Source organism: Leuciscus leuciscus, assembly GCF_965113295.1.
Source record: "Leuciscus leuciscus genome assembly, chromosome: 11".
NCBI lineage: Eukaryota > Metazoa > Chordata > Actinopteri > Cypriniformes > Leuciscidae > Leuciscus > Leuciscus leuciscus.
The window spans coordinates 4,477,284-4,494,561 of NC_138735.1; the positions used below are offsets into that span (position 1 = coordinate 4,477,284).

Below are 17,278 nucleotides of genomic sequence, written 5' to 3' on the forward strand. Positions count from 1 at the left end.
CCTCACACAGACATGCACTGAAAATGTCAATGTTTATGTTCAAACCAGAGTCAGACAATAATGGAGAGACTCAAGAAGTGACAACATGTAGAATGCAACAGTACATTTCTGAATGGTTAGTTGATGAATTTAGGTAGCTTATGTGTTATCTTCTATTCATTGATTAGCATTTTTTAAGGACTTCGTCTTCAACATTACACACTAACTAAAGTTAAAAAAGTGAAATCATAATCAACCACCCCTTCAAGCGTGTGACGGAAATGTCTCGCCCCTTACCATATTTGGAACATCAGCTCCAGAAGCAATAAAGGCATGTGATCATGTCAGAACTACCTTATCAATTCGAGCCCGATTCTGATCCGGAAAATGCAGATGTCCAAGATGAGCGATCATCTTTGCATGGCGGCGCTGGCGGCAACAATAATACAGCGAGAACAAAAGTTACAACATTGTTTCTACTCAGACAATTCATGGGACCATATCATCTGAACATATTTCCAAATGAAATAACCTTTTATAGGCCCATAATAAAAGAGATGTCTGTTTTAAATGAATTTCTTGAAAACAATGTCTAAACCCTCCTCAGGTGCTTTTCATCCAAACAGTATGAAGATCTTGCATATGATGATTATCATAAAAAACGAATTAAATCTGTTCTGTTATAGTTCAGTTCAGCAGGAGAGATCAGAACCAGCGCCCAGCTGTGTGTCTTTGAGGAGTGACGGGTCTATGGGTCATCCAATAGATTTTAAGAATGACGATACACAGACTGATCTCAGGTAGGCTATAACATTTCTTAAAGACATTTAAATATTTGAATGAAAGAGATTTTTGAATAGTCAGTAGCAAATTCTTAAAATATAAAAAAAACATACTTACTTACTTGGCTGTGTGTGAGTCAGAAGCGCCAGAATGTACAAGCAAATATGGAATTGCCCCACTTTTTAGAATCAGCTTTGTGCACGGCCTGCCTTGTACTCTCGCAGGGTCTGGAAACAGTCCTCTGAAAATTGCGCATCACACAGTCGAATATTTTAGTTGTACTGTTCTGGAACAGTTGTAAATAAAGTTTAAGCATTGTTTTCTAATTGTGTCCTCTTTTGGAAGGCCAAACTCATTTAGTTTGGCTTTCGCAGCGAAAAACACAGTGTCTCCACGACATGGCGGCGCTGGCGGCAACAATAATACAGCGAGAACAAAAGTTACGCCTTCTTTCTTTGCGTATACATTTATTTATGAAACTCTGTCCCCACACACTGACCTAGATTTGTTGGGGCGAGTTTGAAAGAAGAGTTTTAGGAAGGCGTGGCTGAGCCTTTATAACTTTTATAAAGAATATCTCTTAAGGTTTTACACTTTGAGCTTTGTAACTCTGCAGAGCTTATACTTGCACTAACAGCTACATAACACACTAAAGAAAAAGGAAAACAAGAAATCGCATCATATGACCTTTAAACTTTATGAAATGAATCCTGTTGTTGATAGAAAACATTGTTTCTACTCTGATAATCACTGGGACCAAATCATCTGCACATATTGCCAAATAGGCACAAGGTTTTGTTATCAGTTGAAGATCCTCCTTTATGCCTCTTATGACAGAGTCCACTATCTTTAAAGCAGATTTTAAAGGAATGCGATGGTTTTAACTCTTCTAGGACTCTGTTTTTATTCTGTTGATTCGTATTAATAGATTTTTTTTTTATTAAGTGAGGCTGAATTAGTTTAAAAACATTTGTAAATTTAGTTTTTAGTTTATTTCTCTTTTTATATTTTGCTACTTTTATTCTCACCATTAAAATAGCTCTGACAACTGACATGATGTTAAATTATAAGCAATCAATCAATAATATATTATTTTAATATAATATTTACAATATATAAAAAGCTTTCTCAAGCTAACACAAAGTTTGTCTTGACAAACGTTTTTTTTTATATAGTTTTTGTTTTTAGTATTATTACAGTTGTGGCCTTGAGCAGTTGATTTATTAATAAGTGCATTTACTTATTATCTGTTTTAGGAGGTTGACAGTGAATTATTAAGGTAATATAAAACAAATCCACCAATATGTCTGATTTTTGATTCTCTTCATGATGTTTAAGGTCAATCCCACCACAAAGATCAACAGTAACAAAACCCGCCTGTAAGAAGAATGACCAGCCTATGAATCAACTACAGGACTTTAATGAAAGCAGGGATGCTAGTGTCAGGTAAAGTAAACAAACAGGTAAACAAATACAACATTTTACTCTATATATTTAACTTATGTAATACCATGTTATTTTAATTTTACAGCCATGAAGTCCTGAACACATTTAGATCAAAACTGATGGAGAAGTTTAAGCGTCTGAATGAGGGAACAGCAAAGCAGGGAAACCCAACACTCCTGAATGAGATCTACACAGAGCTCTACATCACAGAGGGTGACAGTGGAGAGATCTGTAATGAACATGAGGTGAGACAGATTGAGACACAATCCAGGAGAGCAGCAACAGAGGACAAACCCATCAAATGCAATGACATCTTTAAACCTTTACCTGGACAAAACAAACCCATCACAACTGTGCTGACAAAGGGAGTTGCTGGCATTGGAAAAACAGTCTCTGTGCAGAAGTTCATCCTAGACTGGGCTGAAGGCAAAGTGAATCAGGACATCCAGCTCATATTTCCACTACCTTTCAGAGAGATCAATTTGATGAAGGACAAAACACTCAGTCTTTCAGATCTTCTTCATGTGTTTTTCCCTGAAACAAAAGAAATGGAAATATCCAGTGACAAATATAAAGTGTTGTTCATCTTTGATGGTCTGGATGAGTGTCGTCTGTCTCTGGATTTTCAGAGTGATGTGAGGTTTTGTGATGTAAGTGAATCAGCCTCAGTGGACGTACTGCTGACGAACCTCATTGCGGGGAATCTGCTTCCCTCTGCTCTGATCTGGATCACCTCTAGACCAGCAGCAGCCGATCTCGTCCCCTCTGAGTGTGTCCATCGAGTGACAGAGGTACGAGGCTTCAATGAGCCACAGAAGGAGGAATACTTCAGGAAGAGAATCAGTGATCAGAGTCTGGCCAATACAATCATCTCACACCTGAAGTCATCAAGGAGCCTCTACATCATGTGCCACATCCCAGTGTTCTGCTGGATCTCAGCCACTGTTCTAGAGAAGATGTTGAGTGAAGCAGAGAGTGGAGAGATTCCCAAGACTCTCACTCAAATGTACACACACTTCCTGATCCTTCAGTCCAACATCAAACAGGAGAAAGACTATGAGAAGAACCTGACAGATGAAGACATGATCCTCAAACTGGGAAAAGTGGCTTTTCAGCAGCTTGTGAAAGGCAATGTGATCTTCTATGAGAAAGACCTGAGAGAGTGTGACATTGATGTGACAGAAGCATCAGTGTACTCAGGATTGTGCACTCAGATCTTCAGAGAGGAGTCAGGCCTGTATCAGGCGAAAGTCTTCTGCTTTGTTCATCTGAGTGTTCAGGAACATCTAGCAGCTTTATATGTGCACCTCTGCTTCACAAACAACAACAGGAATGTATTTGACCCAGTCTCTGAACCAGATTTGTTGTTTGTATTAAAGGACTGGTTTCAAGTTAAGTTTAAACATGTTTCATTTTCTGAGCTCCATGAGAGAGCCGTGAATGAGGCTCTACAGAGTAAAAATGGGCATCTGGACCTTTTCCTGCGCTTCCTTCTGGGGTTGTCAGTGGAGTCTCATCAGATTCTCCTTCAGGGACTAATGACACTGAGAAGAAGAATAAAGTCTGACAGCAATGAGAAAACAGTTGAGTACATCAAGGAGAAGATCAGGACCATTGACTCTCCAGAGAAATCCATCAATCTGTTCCACTGTCTGAATGAACTGGGCGACCAGTCACTAGTCGAGGAAATACAACAGTATCTGAAATCTGGAACAATAAGTGAAGCCAGACTCTCTTCATCTCAGTGGTCAGCTGTAGTTTTTGTGTTGTTGACATCAGAGAAGAGTCTGGAGAAGTTTGATATTAATACATTTGTTGGAGAAAACAATAAAGCTGAAAAACTGAAGGTTCTTCAGAAGCTGCTGCCCGTGATTAAAGTTCAGTAAGTATCAGTGAAAACTATCACTTTACTGTTAAAACAAAGAAAATAAAAAGCTCATAAATCTAAGAAACATACAAACATTTATTGTATCAGTAATAGGAGCAATATGGCAGCATACTTGATTTGATTGTTTTTCTGATTTTTTTAAATCTATTTTATTGATGTGAATAATGACGGGGAGATGTGATTGGGAAACAATACAAGCTGACTCAAACTTGTGTTAAAGCACCTGACACCCAATGTCTTCAACATGAGGATTCATTTAAAACAAACAAGTTTAATGTTACAAATGATTTATAAAGTAGTTTTCCTGGCAACAACGGACAAAAAATTTAATATTCATATAGCATGTTTATTGGTTATTCACCTGCAAGGGAGGCCAAGAATTCTAGCCCAAGAATGCGGTCTTACATTTAGAGCAAAGCGAGGAGTTAGTTGGTTTAATTTTATGTTGTATATGTCGTGTCTGTTCAGAATCTTGTTCTTTTGCACACTGAGAGTTTGTTATCCTGAGTCCATGTCCCATTTGTCTTTTATTCACACTTAACTCTCTCCAATTGTAATCTGTGACACCATTACCTCAAGGTTCCTGAGTAATTTTGAGACAATGCTATCCATTGGTGACCAAGTGCAGTGTTTTCTTTACTCCATCTACAAATTGTCTACTTTTTCTAAATTTTCTATTGCTTTTTGTTTTCAGTTCATAGTGTTTACCAAGTATGATTTTCATCTCTCTACAGTTTGAGTGATTGTGGAGTCACAGAGAAAGATTGTGCTGCTCTGACTTCAGCTCTGATATCAAACCCCTCACAACTGAGAGAACTGGATCTGAATAATAGAAAACTGCGAAATCCGGGTGTGAAGCTTCTCTCTGTTGTACTGAAGGATCCTGACTGTAAACTGGAGAAACTCGGGTAAGATCATCTACGGTATATCATAGTCAGACATGTTATTGTCTTCTGTAAGACTAAATCAGGGTTCCACAAATCTGGCACTGGAGGGCCGCTGCCTTACTGAGTTTAGCTCAAACCCTGATAAAACTCTCCTTCCTGTAACTCTGAAGACATGGATTAGCTTGTTCAGGCGTCTTTAATTAGGGTTGGAGAAACTCTGCAGGACAGCGGCACTTCAAAACCGGATTTGAGGAACCCTGGACTAAATGCTCTGATGTAAATTTTAGGGCTACACTGCAGAAAATAAATTTCTTTCTCAGTATTTTTGTTTTCTTTTCTTTTTTGTATTCTTAATTGAAGATAAATTTACTTGAGAAGCAAAATAACTTAAGCAATTTTTCAGTATACAAGACTTAACAGTTTATGTAACTTGATTTAAGAATTTTTAGATATTAGATATTTAGACTACGTCTGGATCGGATTCAGAACGATGATCAAAACACAGATGGAGTAGATAAAGTCCAGCAACACCCCCAAAGCTTCACAGTCCTATACCTCGTCCTGCGTCGACATTTCATTAAGTAACATTAGGCAGTTTTGATTTTACATATGCGTCTGCTGACATACGTGACCCGTTCTGGCAAAATGAGTCGCAATGAGCAATTGTTCATGACTGAGCTACACCTGTTTGACTTTAATAGTCAAAGTCAATTTTGAGAAAAATCGAGTTAAAGTTTTCTGAAGGTTCCAAAACAAAATCATCTACCAACCATACCTTAAAATCTCGGGTAATAACACCACATTTGGCACACACCACCGAGTCAAAACCAAATATTTATAGGAACAATATATATTCAACTTTTTTCCCCCATGGTACCACAATTGTTTGATTAAAATTAATGAAAAAGACAGCCTATATATTCAGACCTACTGTACTGCACAGGTCTAATATAATGTTACACATCAGCTGTTTTTCCCCAACAGTTAACCAAATGTTCACTTAAAGGTATAGCGGAGGATCTTTCCAAATTTTAGATAAGACCCGCCCTCTCCACTTTTTGAAAAGTTTGATTGATTCACCAGAATGATTGACAATTAGGAGGACCAATAGTATAGGTTACCCACCAGGAAGTAAAACATCCTCCGCTATACCTTTAAGACATAGCAGATTATGTTTGCTTGAATACTCGCCAAGACAGATATTTTGAAACACTGTAATTCTGTGTAGGTATAAGAGTATATCGGGATCACGCGCTGTCTGAGGCGTCTTTGAGGCACGCTTCGGATGTGTCAGTCAATGTGAGTAAAATCATTTTGTTTAAATCAGTATGAGTTTGAAAATCACATTTCATTGGTTCAGACTCATGCCATCGAGAATTCGCTATTAATATTCACAAAGTTGGATTGCTACGTTTTAAAACAATACCAAACTTGTGCTGAGGGAAAGCACAGTCGTCGAGAAGCGAGCAGAGAAAACTGAATTTTTCATGGACAAAGGAAAACATACAAATAAAGATACTTTTAAATGTTTAATTGGTATTTTGACCCTTGGGATCACTAGATGAGGGCTTAATGAACTCATTTTTGTGAACACCTCAAATTCGACCATTTTGCCTGTAGCTCAGAATTATCCTGTACGCATTCTGACTCATTTAGCCAGCACGGGTCACATATGATATTGCATGTTTCTGCTTCTTCTTCGCCTGTGTTTTTATCAGGAGATTTAATACTTTTTCAAAAGTGAAAGATCTCAAACTAAACCGCCTTCAGTGATACATGTGTTAAATAGTTGTTGTTAAGTGTTAGCTTATTATATTTATGTTGAAATTTTATGGATTTAATTTTTACATTTTCCATAATCTGCCTGTAAATGTTTGTATCTCCCAGGATACGTTTCCCCTTTGGGAGTATAAATTAATTGGAAAAAAGAATGTTTGTTTGGCAATGCGTGTTACAACATTTTAATAACAATTTTAAAACATGTATTCTCTCATAACTTTAAACATTCTTTGTAAAATTCGGTCGAACAATGCCTGTTTATGAATATATTAGCCTACTGTATCATATTTAATATGCAAATTTCTAGGGCCTATGAATGATCAATATGACCAAAACTATGCTGAGAAACATTGTGTACACAGTCTTCTTCATGCCTTCTGTCCTCTGATTGATAGTTTATACTTAAAAAACAAAAACAAAATTCAAGTAAAGTCCTTTTGCTCAGAAAGTTTTTATTTTTATAAATGTAAATGTAAGAAACATTTATTAGACTGAAGCAACTGGGGTTTATTGATTATTAATAAACCATTTTTTTTATGTTAAAAATTGCATATATGATCCATAAAAGCCGTGTGTGTGTGTAATGTGATACTCAACAAAAAACAGATGCTAACTTGTATATGCATGCATGTGTGTTTTTTTGTTGAGTATCATATTTATACATCGCTTTTATGGCTCATACTGTCAGAAACACAGGGTTAGGACTAGTGTGAAAACTTGAACACAGTCAAAAGGTGAACCCAAATGCAGAAAACCAGATGACAGTTCTGGGAAATATAAATCTTTTATTTGATGAAAAGGAACGTCCAAACTTTCCTAGGATAAAGCCAAAAAGTAAACTCCAAAAAACTTCCACAAATAGTTTGATAACAGTTCCAAAAAGTAAATCCAAAAAGTCCACAAAGTAAATCCAGAAGGAATTTGAAAAAAAGTTCACAAAAAGATCTGTGAGTACTCCAAAATTTCAAAGAGCAAAAGTCAATTAAACAAAACAAAGGAACCATACCAGGTACACAAATTAGATTTAGATAACTCCAAAAGAGGCACAGCAAGAGAATGACCTAGACTTGGCCATGGCACTGGAAACACTGAGCAAAGTACTCAGGAGAAGGGTGACAAACAGGGAACAAGGCACAGGAGACATAATGACAGAGACTGAAAACCAACAAGAGACACAATGAACATATATAATCTATGTGGCCAAACATAAGTCTAAAACCTTGACACCAGTGTTGTGCCTGAACGCGTTCATTGAACGATAGATAGTTCATGAACTCGTTCATATTTTGGGTGAACGTGAACTGAACGTACTCTGTTACTGCCTGATGAACGTTACTGTGAACTCGTTCATTCTGGTGTCTGTGAACGGCACGCTCTCTCAGTTTAACTTCGTTCAAAAGGGTGCAAGATTTCTATAGAAATGTATTTGTCCCGTTCGGAACCTCCGTTGTCCCGTTTATTGACGCTGATCTAACCACTGATGTATGACTGAATCTGATACAACAGCAACACTTGATCACGACACCGGTTATCATCCAATCACAGTCCACACTCACGCGCATCAGACCCAGAGATCAGACCATACGAATAACAAACTCTAAATTGAGAATTAATTATTATTTTGGGACAAATCATTGTTTGATTTGCGCACAGAATCCTCCGCTGTCTGGTCGCTTCGATCCGGACTCGCGCTAACGGCAAATCCCTTTCACTGTCCGACTGGGTTTTGATTTCGGCAAATCAGTTTTAACGAATTCAAACAACGTGATTATTGTGAGTCCAACATACATCCAGCCACGCAAGAAAGCATCAAATCGTCCTGAGTCGAATAATATACTGATGTGATTTGCTGACCAAGAAACATTTCTGATTATTATTAATGTAAAAAAAAAAATCATCAGGATTCTTTGATGAATAAAAGGTTCAAAGTAAATTTATCCGAAATAAAAAAAACGTAACATTATAAATGTACTTGCTGAATAAAAGTGTAATATGACTTTAATCAAAACAAATGTGTTGTCTGAAAACCTTTTAAACGCATACGAACCTGAAATGACATATAGGCCTACTGTGTTATGTTGGCCTAGCCTATAGCCTACAAATATTTTGAGTGTCCCTCATTTTCCTGTAAAGAACCATGCACGATTGTCCCGCATTTGTTTAGTTGGCAACCCTACCCTCAATGCTATGTAAACCCTGGTTGGATAAGGATTTTAAAATTGGATATGAAGATGAAATCTGACGCATAGTTTCAGTGTTAAAACTGATAACATAATTGCTGTCTGTGGTTTTATATGGGCTGTGGCAATAATTTTGAAAAATAATAGTTTGCAGCAACATATGGAAAAAAAGAACTGAACTAGTTCATTTTTTGGAACTGTGAACTTTAGTTCAAAATTTTGAAGTTTGAACTATGAACTGAACTAGTTCATTTAACCCTCTGGAGTCTGAGCGTTTTTTTGGGCCCTGGGGGTGTTCTGACATGCTCTGACATTTGTGCTTTTTTCAGTTGCTTATAAACATATTAATGGCAAAGGTGTAAATTCACTCTATATAGCACAAACAGGACTACAATAATATGTGAGCCACATGTATGTACATGTTTTCATTTTTGAGAGAATAATGTTTATGCGTGGTTATCGAAAAAACTAAAAATTTAAGTTTTTGAAATAAGGCCACAAAACACATACTAAATATGTGGCAATAAGACTTTTGATTAATGGATGTCGTCGCCTATAGTTTTTTCTTAAAAATTATGTGAAAATAGTCTTGCTTTATCGTTCACATAAAACCATACATTGATTTAAATTGATGTAAAAGAGGTTTTGCTTGGAAAGCCAATATGCGAGGGGGGCGTGAACGAGGAGTGGTTTACACCTTAGAATACACCCACTCTGCATAATGATGAGCCATTCACTCAGGTGTGACACTGACTGAGCCACAATGCAAGGACAAAAGATATATTTAGAAGAAGACTTATATTGACCATTTAAGATTTTGCTTACATCTATCTTGTAAATATGTTTTGCTATTTTATTAAAACGGTTACAATTACAACAATAATTACAATTTCAACAATATTTCAAGTGTACTCTTTCTTTGTAAAAAAAAATGATTATAGGCCTACATTTTATCTATGTATTCATTAGTTTGAATATAACCAACATTGGAACAGCTAACATCTTAGTTGATGACTTTATTTTTGACAAAAATAGTATTTTATATATAGAAATTGCTAAACAAAAGCTTATTTGATGTGGCAGTATATTCTACAGTAAAAACTGTACCCAAATCTAGTCAACAAAATGTTGTCTTTCATATTTCGTCTGACTGTAACGTTGTTTTCATGAAATATTAGGGGATATTGTTAATTTGCAGTTTAATACGTTGCTTATACAAATAGCCTACATTTTATTTCAACATTCAGTCGATGTTTACTTATCTCAGTATAGCAATGCAGTTTGCTAAAACATCATCATTCATTCACACACGCAATTTAAATTTAAACTGTCTTTTGCCAGCTGTGGTAAACAGCGCGCATCTCTCCCATTTATTCATTCATAAACAGAAACCCACGTGAAGAAATTCACGTGAGAAGGAAAAAACTTACTTGTATTCCTCAGCTCGCTCCTCGATATACCCGCACTTCTGAGGGACATTTTCCATTAGTATTATTCCTCACAGCGCTGCAAGACGGTGTAAACAATGATCTAAATAAACTTGTGTGTTTTCTCGAGCTGATGGGGGGCGTTCACAGGATTGCCTCAGCCATTTGCGTTTGAATAGCGCGCGCTCTCCGTGGGCGTGGCCGATTATAACGTAATGAGATGAGATGAGCTCGACTGGAATCGCTCTCTTTTAATACAGATTTCACAAGATGAGAATATTTGTTTTTTATATAAATTACTTCATTTAAAAGAAGAGAATTCAAGCTTCATGCCTGTGTGTCTGTATGCCTGTTTGACTGAGTATTCGCTGAGTTATTGTTAATTTTCGGACGCGTTTCAGAATGGACTACACTGGCAGAGAGAAGGCAGAACTCGCTTCGTGTTTATTTTTCTTTATTTGGCAAAAAGCACAACACTTTGTTTTTATTATGAGTATACACAAAAATAATACACATTTAACAGAATCGATTGATGTATGAAACTCCTATGGAAAATCAAAGTCAACAGAGTATTTATGAGTTTCTTTTACACTAATAAAAAAAAAGCGAGCTGGTATCGCCGGCGATACCGTAGACCTCAGGGGGTTAAAAATGTGTTAACTGAACTTTGAACTAGTTCATGTAGAAAGTGAACTTTCCCAACACTGCCTGACACATATATGCAATTCAATATAAATCAATAATAATTAAGAGATGGAAAATGTTCCCCAAAAGCCTGTTGTGTCATATTTGACATTTATATTAACATGAAAAAATGTCAAAAGAATTAAAATTTTAACATTAACAAATGGTGAATAATAAATAAACCCAGTTTCTTCAGTCCAGTAAATGTTTCATTAATAAATAATTTCTCAGCAAAAAATACTTTATTTCATAAAAAAAAAAAGTATAAACTATCAATCAGAGGACAGAAGGCATGAAGTAGATTGTGTGCAAGAGCAAAACAGAGAGGCAGAAGGTAGCATTAGGAAGACAGAAACAATCACTGCATATCCAGTAAAACCTCATGGTATGTTCACTGATAATTATGACAACACTGTCACTGTAAGTTTCAGACAAGAATGAACATTGATCTAGTTCATTTGTACAGTATGGTGCACTGGCAGAATAGTTATGTATAATTAGTGTAGAAATATGTGAAATGCTTATAAATCATTAAATGTTTTAAAAGTTTTATAGACCCCATTATTACACATTTTTCAAGTGTCCAGACATATATTGTTATCCATTTAATATGAAGAGACAATTTTATTAGTCTTTTTCATTATAAAATATATAATAATATTTCTAAAGACACTTATTTAGTGTTGTGGTAATAAACACTTATGTGTTAAACTGCAAGCATGAAGTTATAAGGCAATGATAAACATGAAAATGGTCTTGATATAAAAGCTTCAGGTCAGGGGCATTCAGTCCGTATACTGTACGCTGTGAATGCTCTGCAGACCCAAGCCATTTAAGAGAATGAGTTTGTGGACTCGCAAATTAATATTAGCACTATAAATATGACTATAAATTCCCTTGTCGGTTGAGGTGTAAAATAAAGCTTACATAATAAAAGTCCGTCATTTATTTATTTGCCATTCAACAATTTTTTTTCCAAATAAGTGCCAGTTATAAAGTAAATAAAATGAATACATTATTAGTTAACTGTGTGATTTGTATATGTACATTTCTGAAATACATAACTTGCACACAGTCACCTCTGATAACAGATCACTCTAAATTGTAATGTAGATGTGCATTTTCTGTAAAACTGCTTTGAAACAATATGTATTGTGAAAAGCGCTATACAAATAAAATGTGAAATTAATGGAAAAGTTATGGAGGGTTTTGGGTAAGTGTATCCACAACGCTGGCGTTATTATGCATCATCATCATTGTTTCGCGTTCTATGGAAGCATATGGGTAGCAATATTCAATTTGAAATGTAATATGTAAAATGGTAATGCATTTCTGTATTTAAATTTACGTTTTCCATTACATTTGTGAAACGTTTGGTGCAAAATTAAAATTAAAATTAAATTAAATTATTTACATTTGCCATTTCATACACTAGTTTTAATATGTAAATTGAATACATATTTTAACATATTTTAAGTTTGCAGTGGCTTCATAAATTAATGAAAAATATAAAAAAACAAAGTACACCTGATGCACATTTCTTTGTTCTTCATTTTCTAGAACTAGTTTAAGAATCTTGCTGTATTTATATGTAATTAATTAAGAGAAAGTACACCGCCATCTTATTCTGACGAAAGTGACTTGAACGCACTGCCGTAAACACGACTTCCCAAGAGGACTTATAGACGATGACGTCACCAGGGGGGCCAACTTCACACAGTGATTGACAGGTTGGGAGGGGGCGGGGCCAACTTCACACAGTGATTGACAGGTTGGGAGGGGGCGGGGCCAACTTCACACAGTGATTGACAGCGAGGGAGGGGGAAGGGCCAACTTCACACAGTGATTGACAGGGTGGGAGGGGGCGGGGCTAACTTCACACAGTGATTGACAGGGTGGGAGGGGGCGGGGCTAACTTCACACAGTGATTGACAGGGTGGGAGGGGGCGGGGCCAACTTCACACAGTGATTGACAGGGTGGGAGGGGGCGGGGCCAACTTCACACAGTGATTGACAGGGTGGGAGGGGGCGGGGCCAACTTCACACAGTGATTGACAGGGTGGGAGGTGGGAGGGGGCGGGGCCAACTTCACACAGTGATTGACAGGGTGGGAGGGGACAGGGCCAACTTCACACAAGGCTTGTTCAACTTCACACAGCTCTGCGCAGACCGATCGGCGGCTGACTTGAAGCAGTGCATGCCGGTTCGAAATTTTGTCCGACTTGATAAAGTGCCGACGCCATGTGACTGTGACATATGCCATCAAAGTGCCGCGAGAGCGATTCGAGAGTAGCCGGAGAACTCAGCCAGCGCAGCTTCTCAAGAGCGGCTGCACGAGCTCTGATGACGACACAGCTGTTCCACGATTGGCCGGATTCACCGCATGACAACGATCACGTGTGTTTCGTGTTTATTCGAACACCTTTAGTTCCTCTAAAGCTCACAAATCAGGTTTTTTTATAACAGTAAAAACTCTTTTCATGTAGTTGCGATGTTATATTGTGTCATATTTATCAAATTAAAACGGATTAAAAAACGGAGACTCCACTTCATTGATAGAAGTTTATGTTGAACTTTATTCTTGTTCAAACAGACGCTGTATGAAGCAGTACATAAAGTATTGAATGAAAATGTCTCTGAAACATCTGTGTATTATTTGGCAAATATTGAATTTATTTCACTTCAGCTGTGGTAAAGTATCAGTGATGTGATCAGTTTGTATTTTAAACTTAAAATCTTTTTTTTTTTTTTTTTGTGCGTACATGTTATACAGCAAATTAAGAGGAACCTTATGTACAGATCACTGTGGAAAAATTAGCCATTAAAGAAGGAACTCTTACCAGACAAAATATCTTTAAGCACTTTTTTTTTTTTTTTTTTTTGACATCTGACAAGATTTCTTTTCTTGATGCTGTTATTATTTTTGCATTTTCTCTTGAATGTGTACTGGTATGTTAAGTTGTTTACAGACCATATCTTATTGTAGCTTTAGGATTAAAATTACAGAGACAATTACTTGACTCATGTTTGCTTCCACTCAACAGCAAATATGACCTGAATAAAATAAAATGGCTTAATTTTAAAATGTTCTGTATACACGCATTAAAATAATAATAATACTTGCGGTGACCACATGCTATTAATCCATAAAATTTAGGTTTAAAATCATGTGATTTAAAATGTTGTAAAATGAACTATTTTGCATGTATGTAGAGAGAAACTAGGATAACTTAAGCATCACATTTATGTAAATAATTATTCATCAATAATTACTTATTACTATTTATCAGTACTACTACTACACAGGTTAGAACATCATCTCAATACAATATTGAGCATACTAATACCCTCAAAATTAATTGGTTAACATTTTGTTTGAAAAAACCTTCTTTGTGGAATTTTATTCCTAATTTTATTTTTGACCGACTTGGGGGTCTTTCTTTTTTACTAATGTGTGATTATAAAATTGACAAATTGCCAGTGAAACTTTCTGCCTTTCATGCTCAAGCTTTATTGGCTTGGAAACTGATCTACAAGCACAACTTCTCTCCGCACCGTTTTCTTATTTGGAATAACCGTTGTATTTTGTATAAACACAAAAGTTTTTTTTTAAAAGCTGGTTTGAAAAGGGTATTGTTTTAGTTTGTCATTTGTTTAACTCTCAAGGATACCTTATGACGTATGACGAGTTTCTTCTGCACTTTAATTTTCCTGACTCCCAAGGAATTTGCTCTTGTATTTTCTGCAATCAATTCTGGTATAATTTCCTTATGTAGAAGTGTGTTGTCATCAGTTGATATGGCCATAATTAACCCAGCTGACACAGTATGTGGCAAAATTTGTTTTTTACAGTACAAAAACAATAACCAATCTATTCGTTCTCTATTTTTAAAGGAGGTTGTCACCAAATCTTGCTCTATTGCTTATTGGACTAAATTTGTTAATGACCTTGATTGGGAAAGTGTCTGGTTATTACCTCCTAAGTTTTTGGTTACAAACAAGGTGAAAGAAATCTCTTTCAAGATATTGCACAAATTCTACCCTGTCAAACATTTCCTTAGTAAGTTTAAGACATTGATGTAAGTTGCTCGTTTTGCTCTTTGCACTTGGAAACAGTTCCCCACATTTTCTGGCATTGTAGTCATGTGAAAAAGTTATGGGATGAAGTGTCTATGTTTATTAAGGAAAAGGTACTCTCTAATTTAGTTTTGCATTTTGAAAATGTAATTTTTGGATATTCAAAGTATGATAACAGTGTGATTAAGGAGGCTTTTGTAATTAATCTGTTAATTTTATTAGTCAAATTTCACATCCATAAGTGTAAGTTTTCTAACAAAAAGCCCCTTTTCTCAGTATTCCTTAAAGAATTTCATTCTAGTACTAATGGAAAAGCTATTAAGACTGTTAATTTGTGTACTGTCTTCAAAATCGTTGATTGATACAATGGTATTGTATTCTTGTGATTTATTATTATTTATTTAGATTTGTGTGTGTGTGTGTGTGAGAGAGTTTTCTTTGCTCCCCTGACTCTAAAATTGTATGTTGTATTGTTTTGTTGTTTAAAAAAAAAAATTATATTGAGTATACTAAGACCAGCGCATTATAACCCAGAGATCGGTACTGCGCATGCGTCTATGACGTCGCCAAAACACACCACCATCCAGTATGTACTGGATCTGATCCAGCTACGTCATCGTGCTACAGGCTGCAGTGCCGGCCCGAGCCTTTTGGGGGCCTTAAGCAGAATTTGATTTGGGGGCCCCCTCCCACCACGCGGAGTCACCTGTTTGACGATTATTGACACAAATGTCACAATATAATGTTACATTATAAATGAATACAATGAGGTTATGTATTAATACAAAATAAATACTTAATAAAAAATAGATACTTAAAAAGTTTTAACTCTTTGAAACTTCTGAAAACAAACTGTCACAAAACATATTAAATAAATTATTTACAAAATATCCTCCAACGTTTTGCAACACTTTGCAGTTTGAATGATGTCTTGTATGAACATGACGGAGTATGCATGGGCATAGATTACGCGGGGGACGTGTCCCCCCCACTTTTTATAAAATGTAAATTCGTCCCCCGCACTTTTTCATAGGGCAAGTGTGTCCACCACACCCGGTTTTCGCGGGTGTGTATAGCCTACATCGAGATTTAAAATCCAAAGAGTCAAGTCTATCTACAAACGTGACTTTCACGTTTCCATGGTAATCAGTCACTCGTGCATCACGACACGCCCATGCTCGCACCCGCGCCCAATCCATTTTTTTTCATAGAGGTTGCAGTGAGTTCAAAACGACAACAAACTCTTCAGTCTTCACTCGATCCTTTTTCACGAAAAAGTCAAGCGCTGTAAGTAAGTTGTCATGTGGTATCTGAATTGTGTTGCACAATGATGAATAACTCTGCCTATTTCTCTTGTTGAATAATTAACAAGTTTCGTTGTAAATTGAAAATATTCACTACCCGCACAAACGTGCGTTTATTTTCAATCTTTTTTTATTCGTAATGTCTTTTATTTTCACAGATGTTATCAAAGCCCTTCAAATTAGAATAAACATGGTGATTGTTAGCCTAATGCTGAATTTGTATTTTCATGCATTAACAGCCTGCTTGAATCAGGCAGCGTTGTAACATGTGTACATGATGACAAAATGTAAGTTCTCTTGAAAAAGCCTAACCAGAAAGTTTGAAGTAGTTTTAAAAGCTTGAAGTTTGAAGGTTTTCAATTGGAAAGTTTTAGTTTAGTAAGACAGACAGGCAGATAGATAGATAGATAGATAGATAGATAGATAGATAGATAGATAGATAGATAGATAGATAGATAGATAATATTAATAATAAATAGGGAATCACAGATAATGCAAGGATGATTCTGATTTAATTTAATTTAATGTTAAGTGGCGATTGATAGGCTATAGTTGATAATAATACACTGACGGTAACAAAGTTTCAATTTGAAATGAAAGATGGAGCATAGGCTACATTTAATAAAATTAAGGAAAAAATGCCCTTTATAAAGGTAAAAAACTTATTCTGATAAAAATGTTTTCCAACAGTGATGTAATAATTGTAGTTTGAATAATTGTAATGTGATGATCAAATATCATAGGTTTGGGCGGTTGGCGGGTGGATTATTTATTTTTTAACAGCAGATTCGGGTGACTCAAAGTGCACCAGATTAATGCATTTATCTTTAAAATGTACACATTT

At 36.0% G+C, this 17,278-nt stretch overlaps 1 protein-coding gene across 1 annotated transcript in view; it reads left to right on the top strand.

Moving 5' to 3' along the window:
* Nucleotides 1-17,278, top strand: part of LOC309509533 (NACHT, LRR and PYD domains-containing protein 3-like) — a 643,973-nt gene that overhangs the window by 24,974 nt on the left and 601,721 nt on the right. Inside the window, exons 5-8 of the mRNA XM_082184301.1 lie at nucleotides 666-779; nucleotides 2,101-2,208; nucleotides 2,294-4,090; nucleotides 4,831-5,004. Coding sequence (XP_082040427.1) covers nucleotides 666-779; nucleotides 2,101-2,208; nucleotides 2,294-4,090; nucleotides 4,831-5,004 — 2,193 coding nt within the window. The remainder of the gene's footprint in view (nucleotides 1-665; nucleotides 780-2,100; nucleotides 2,209-2,293; nucleotides 4,091-4,830; nucleotides 5,005-17,278) is intronic.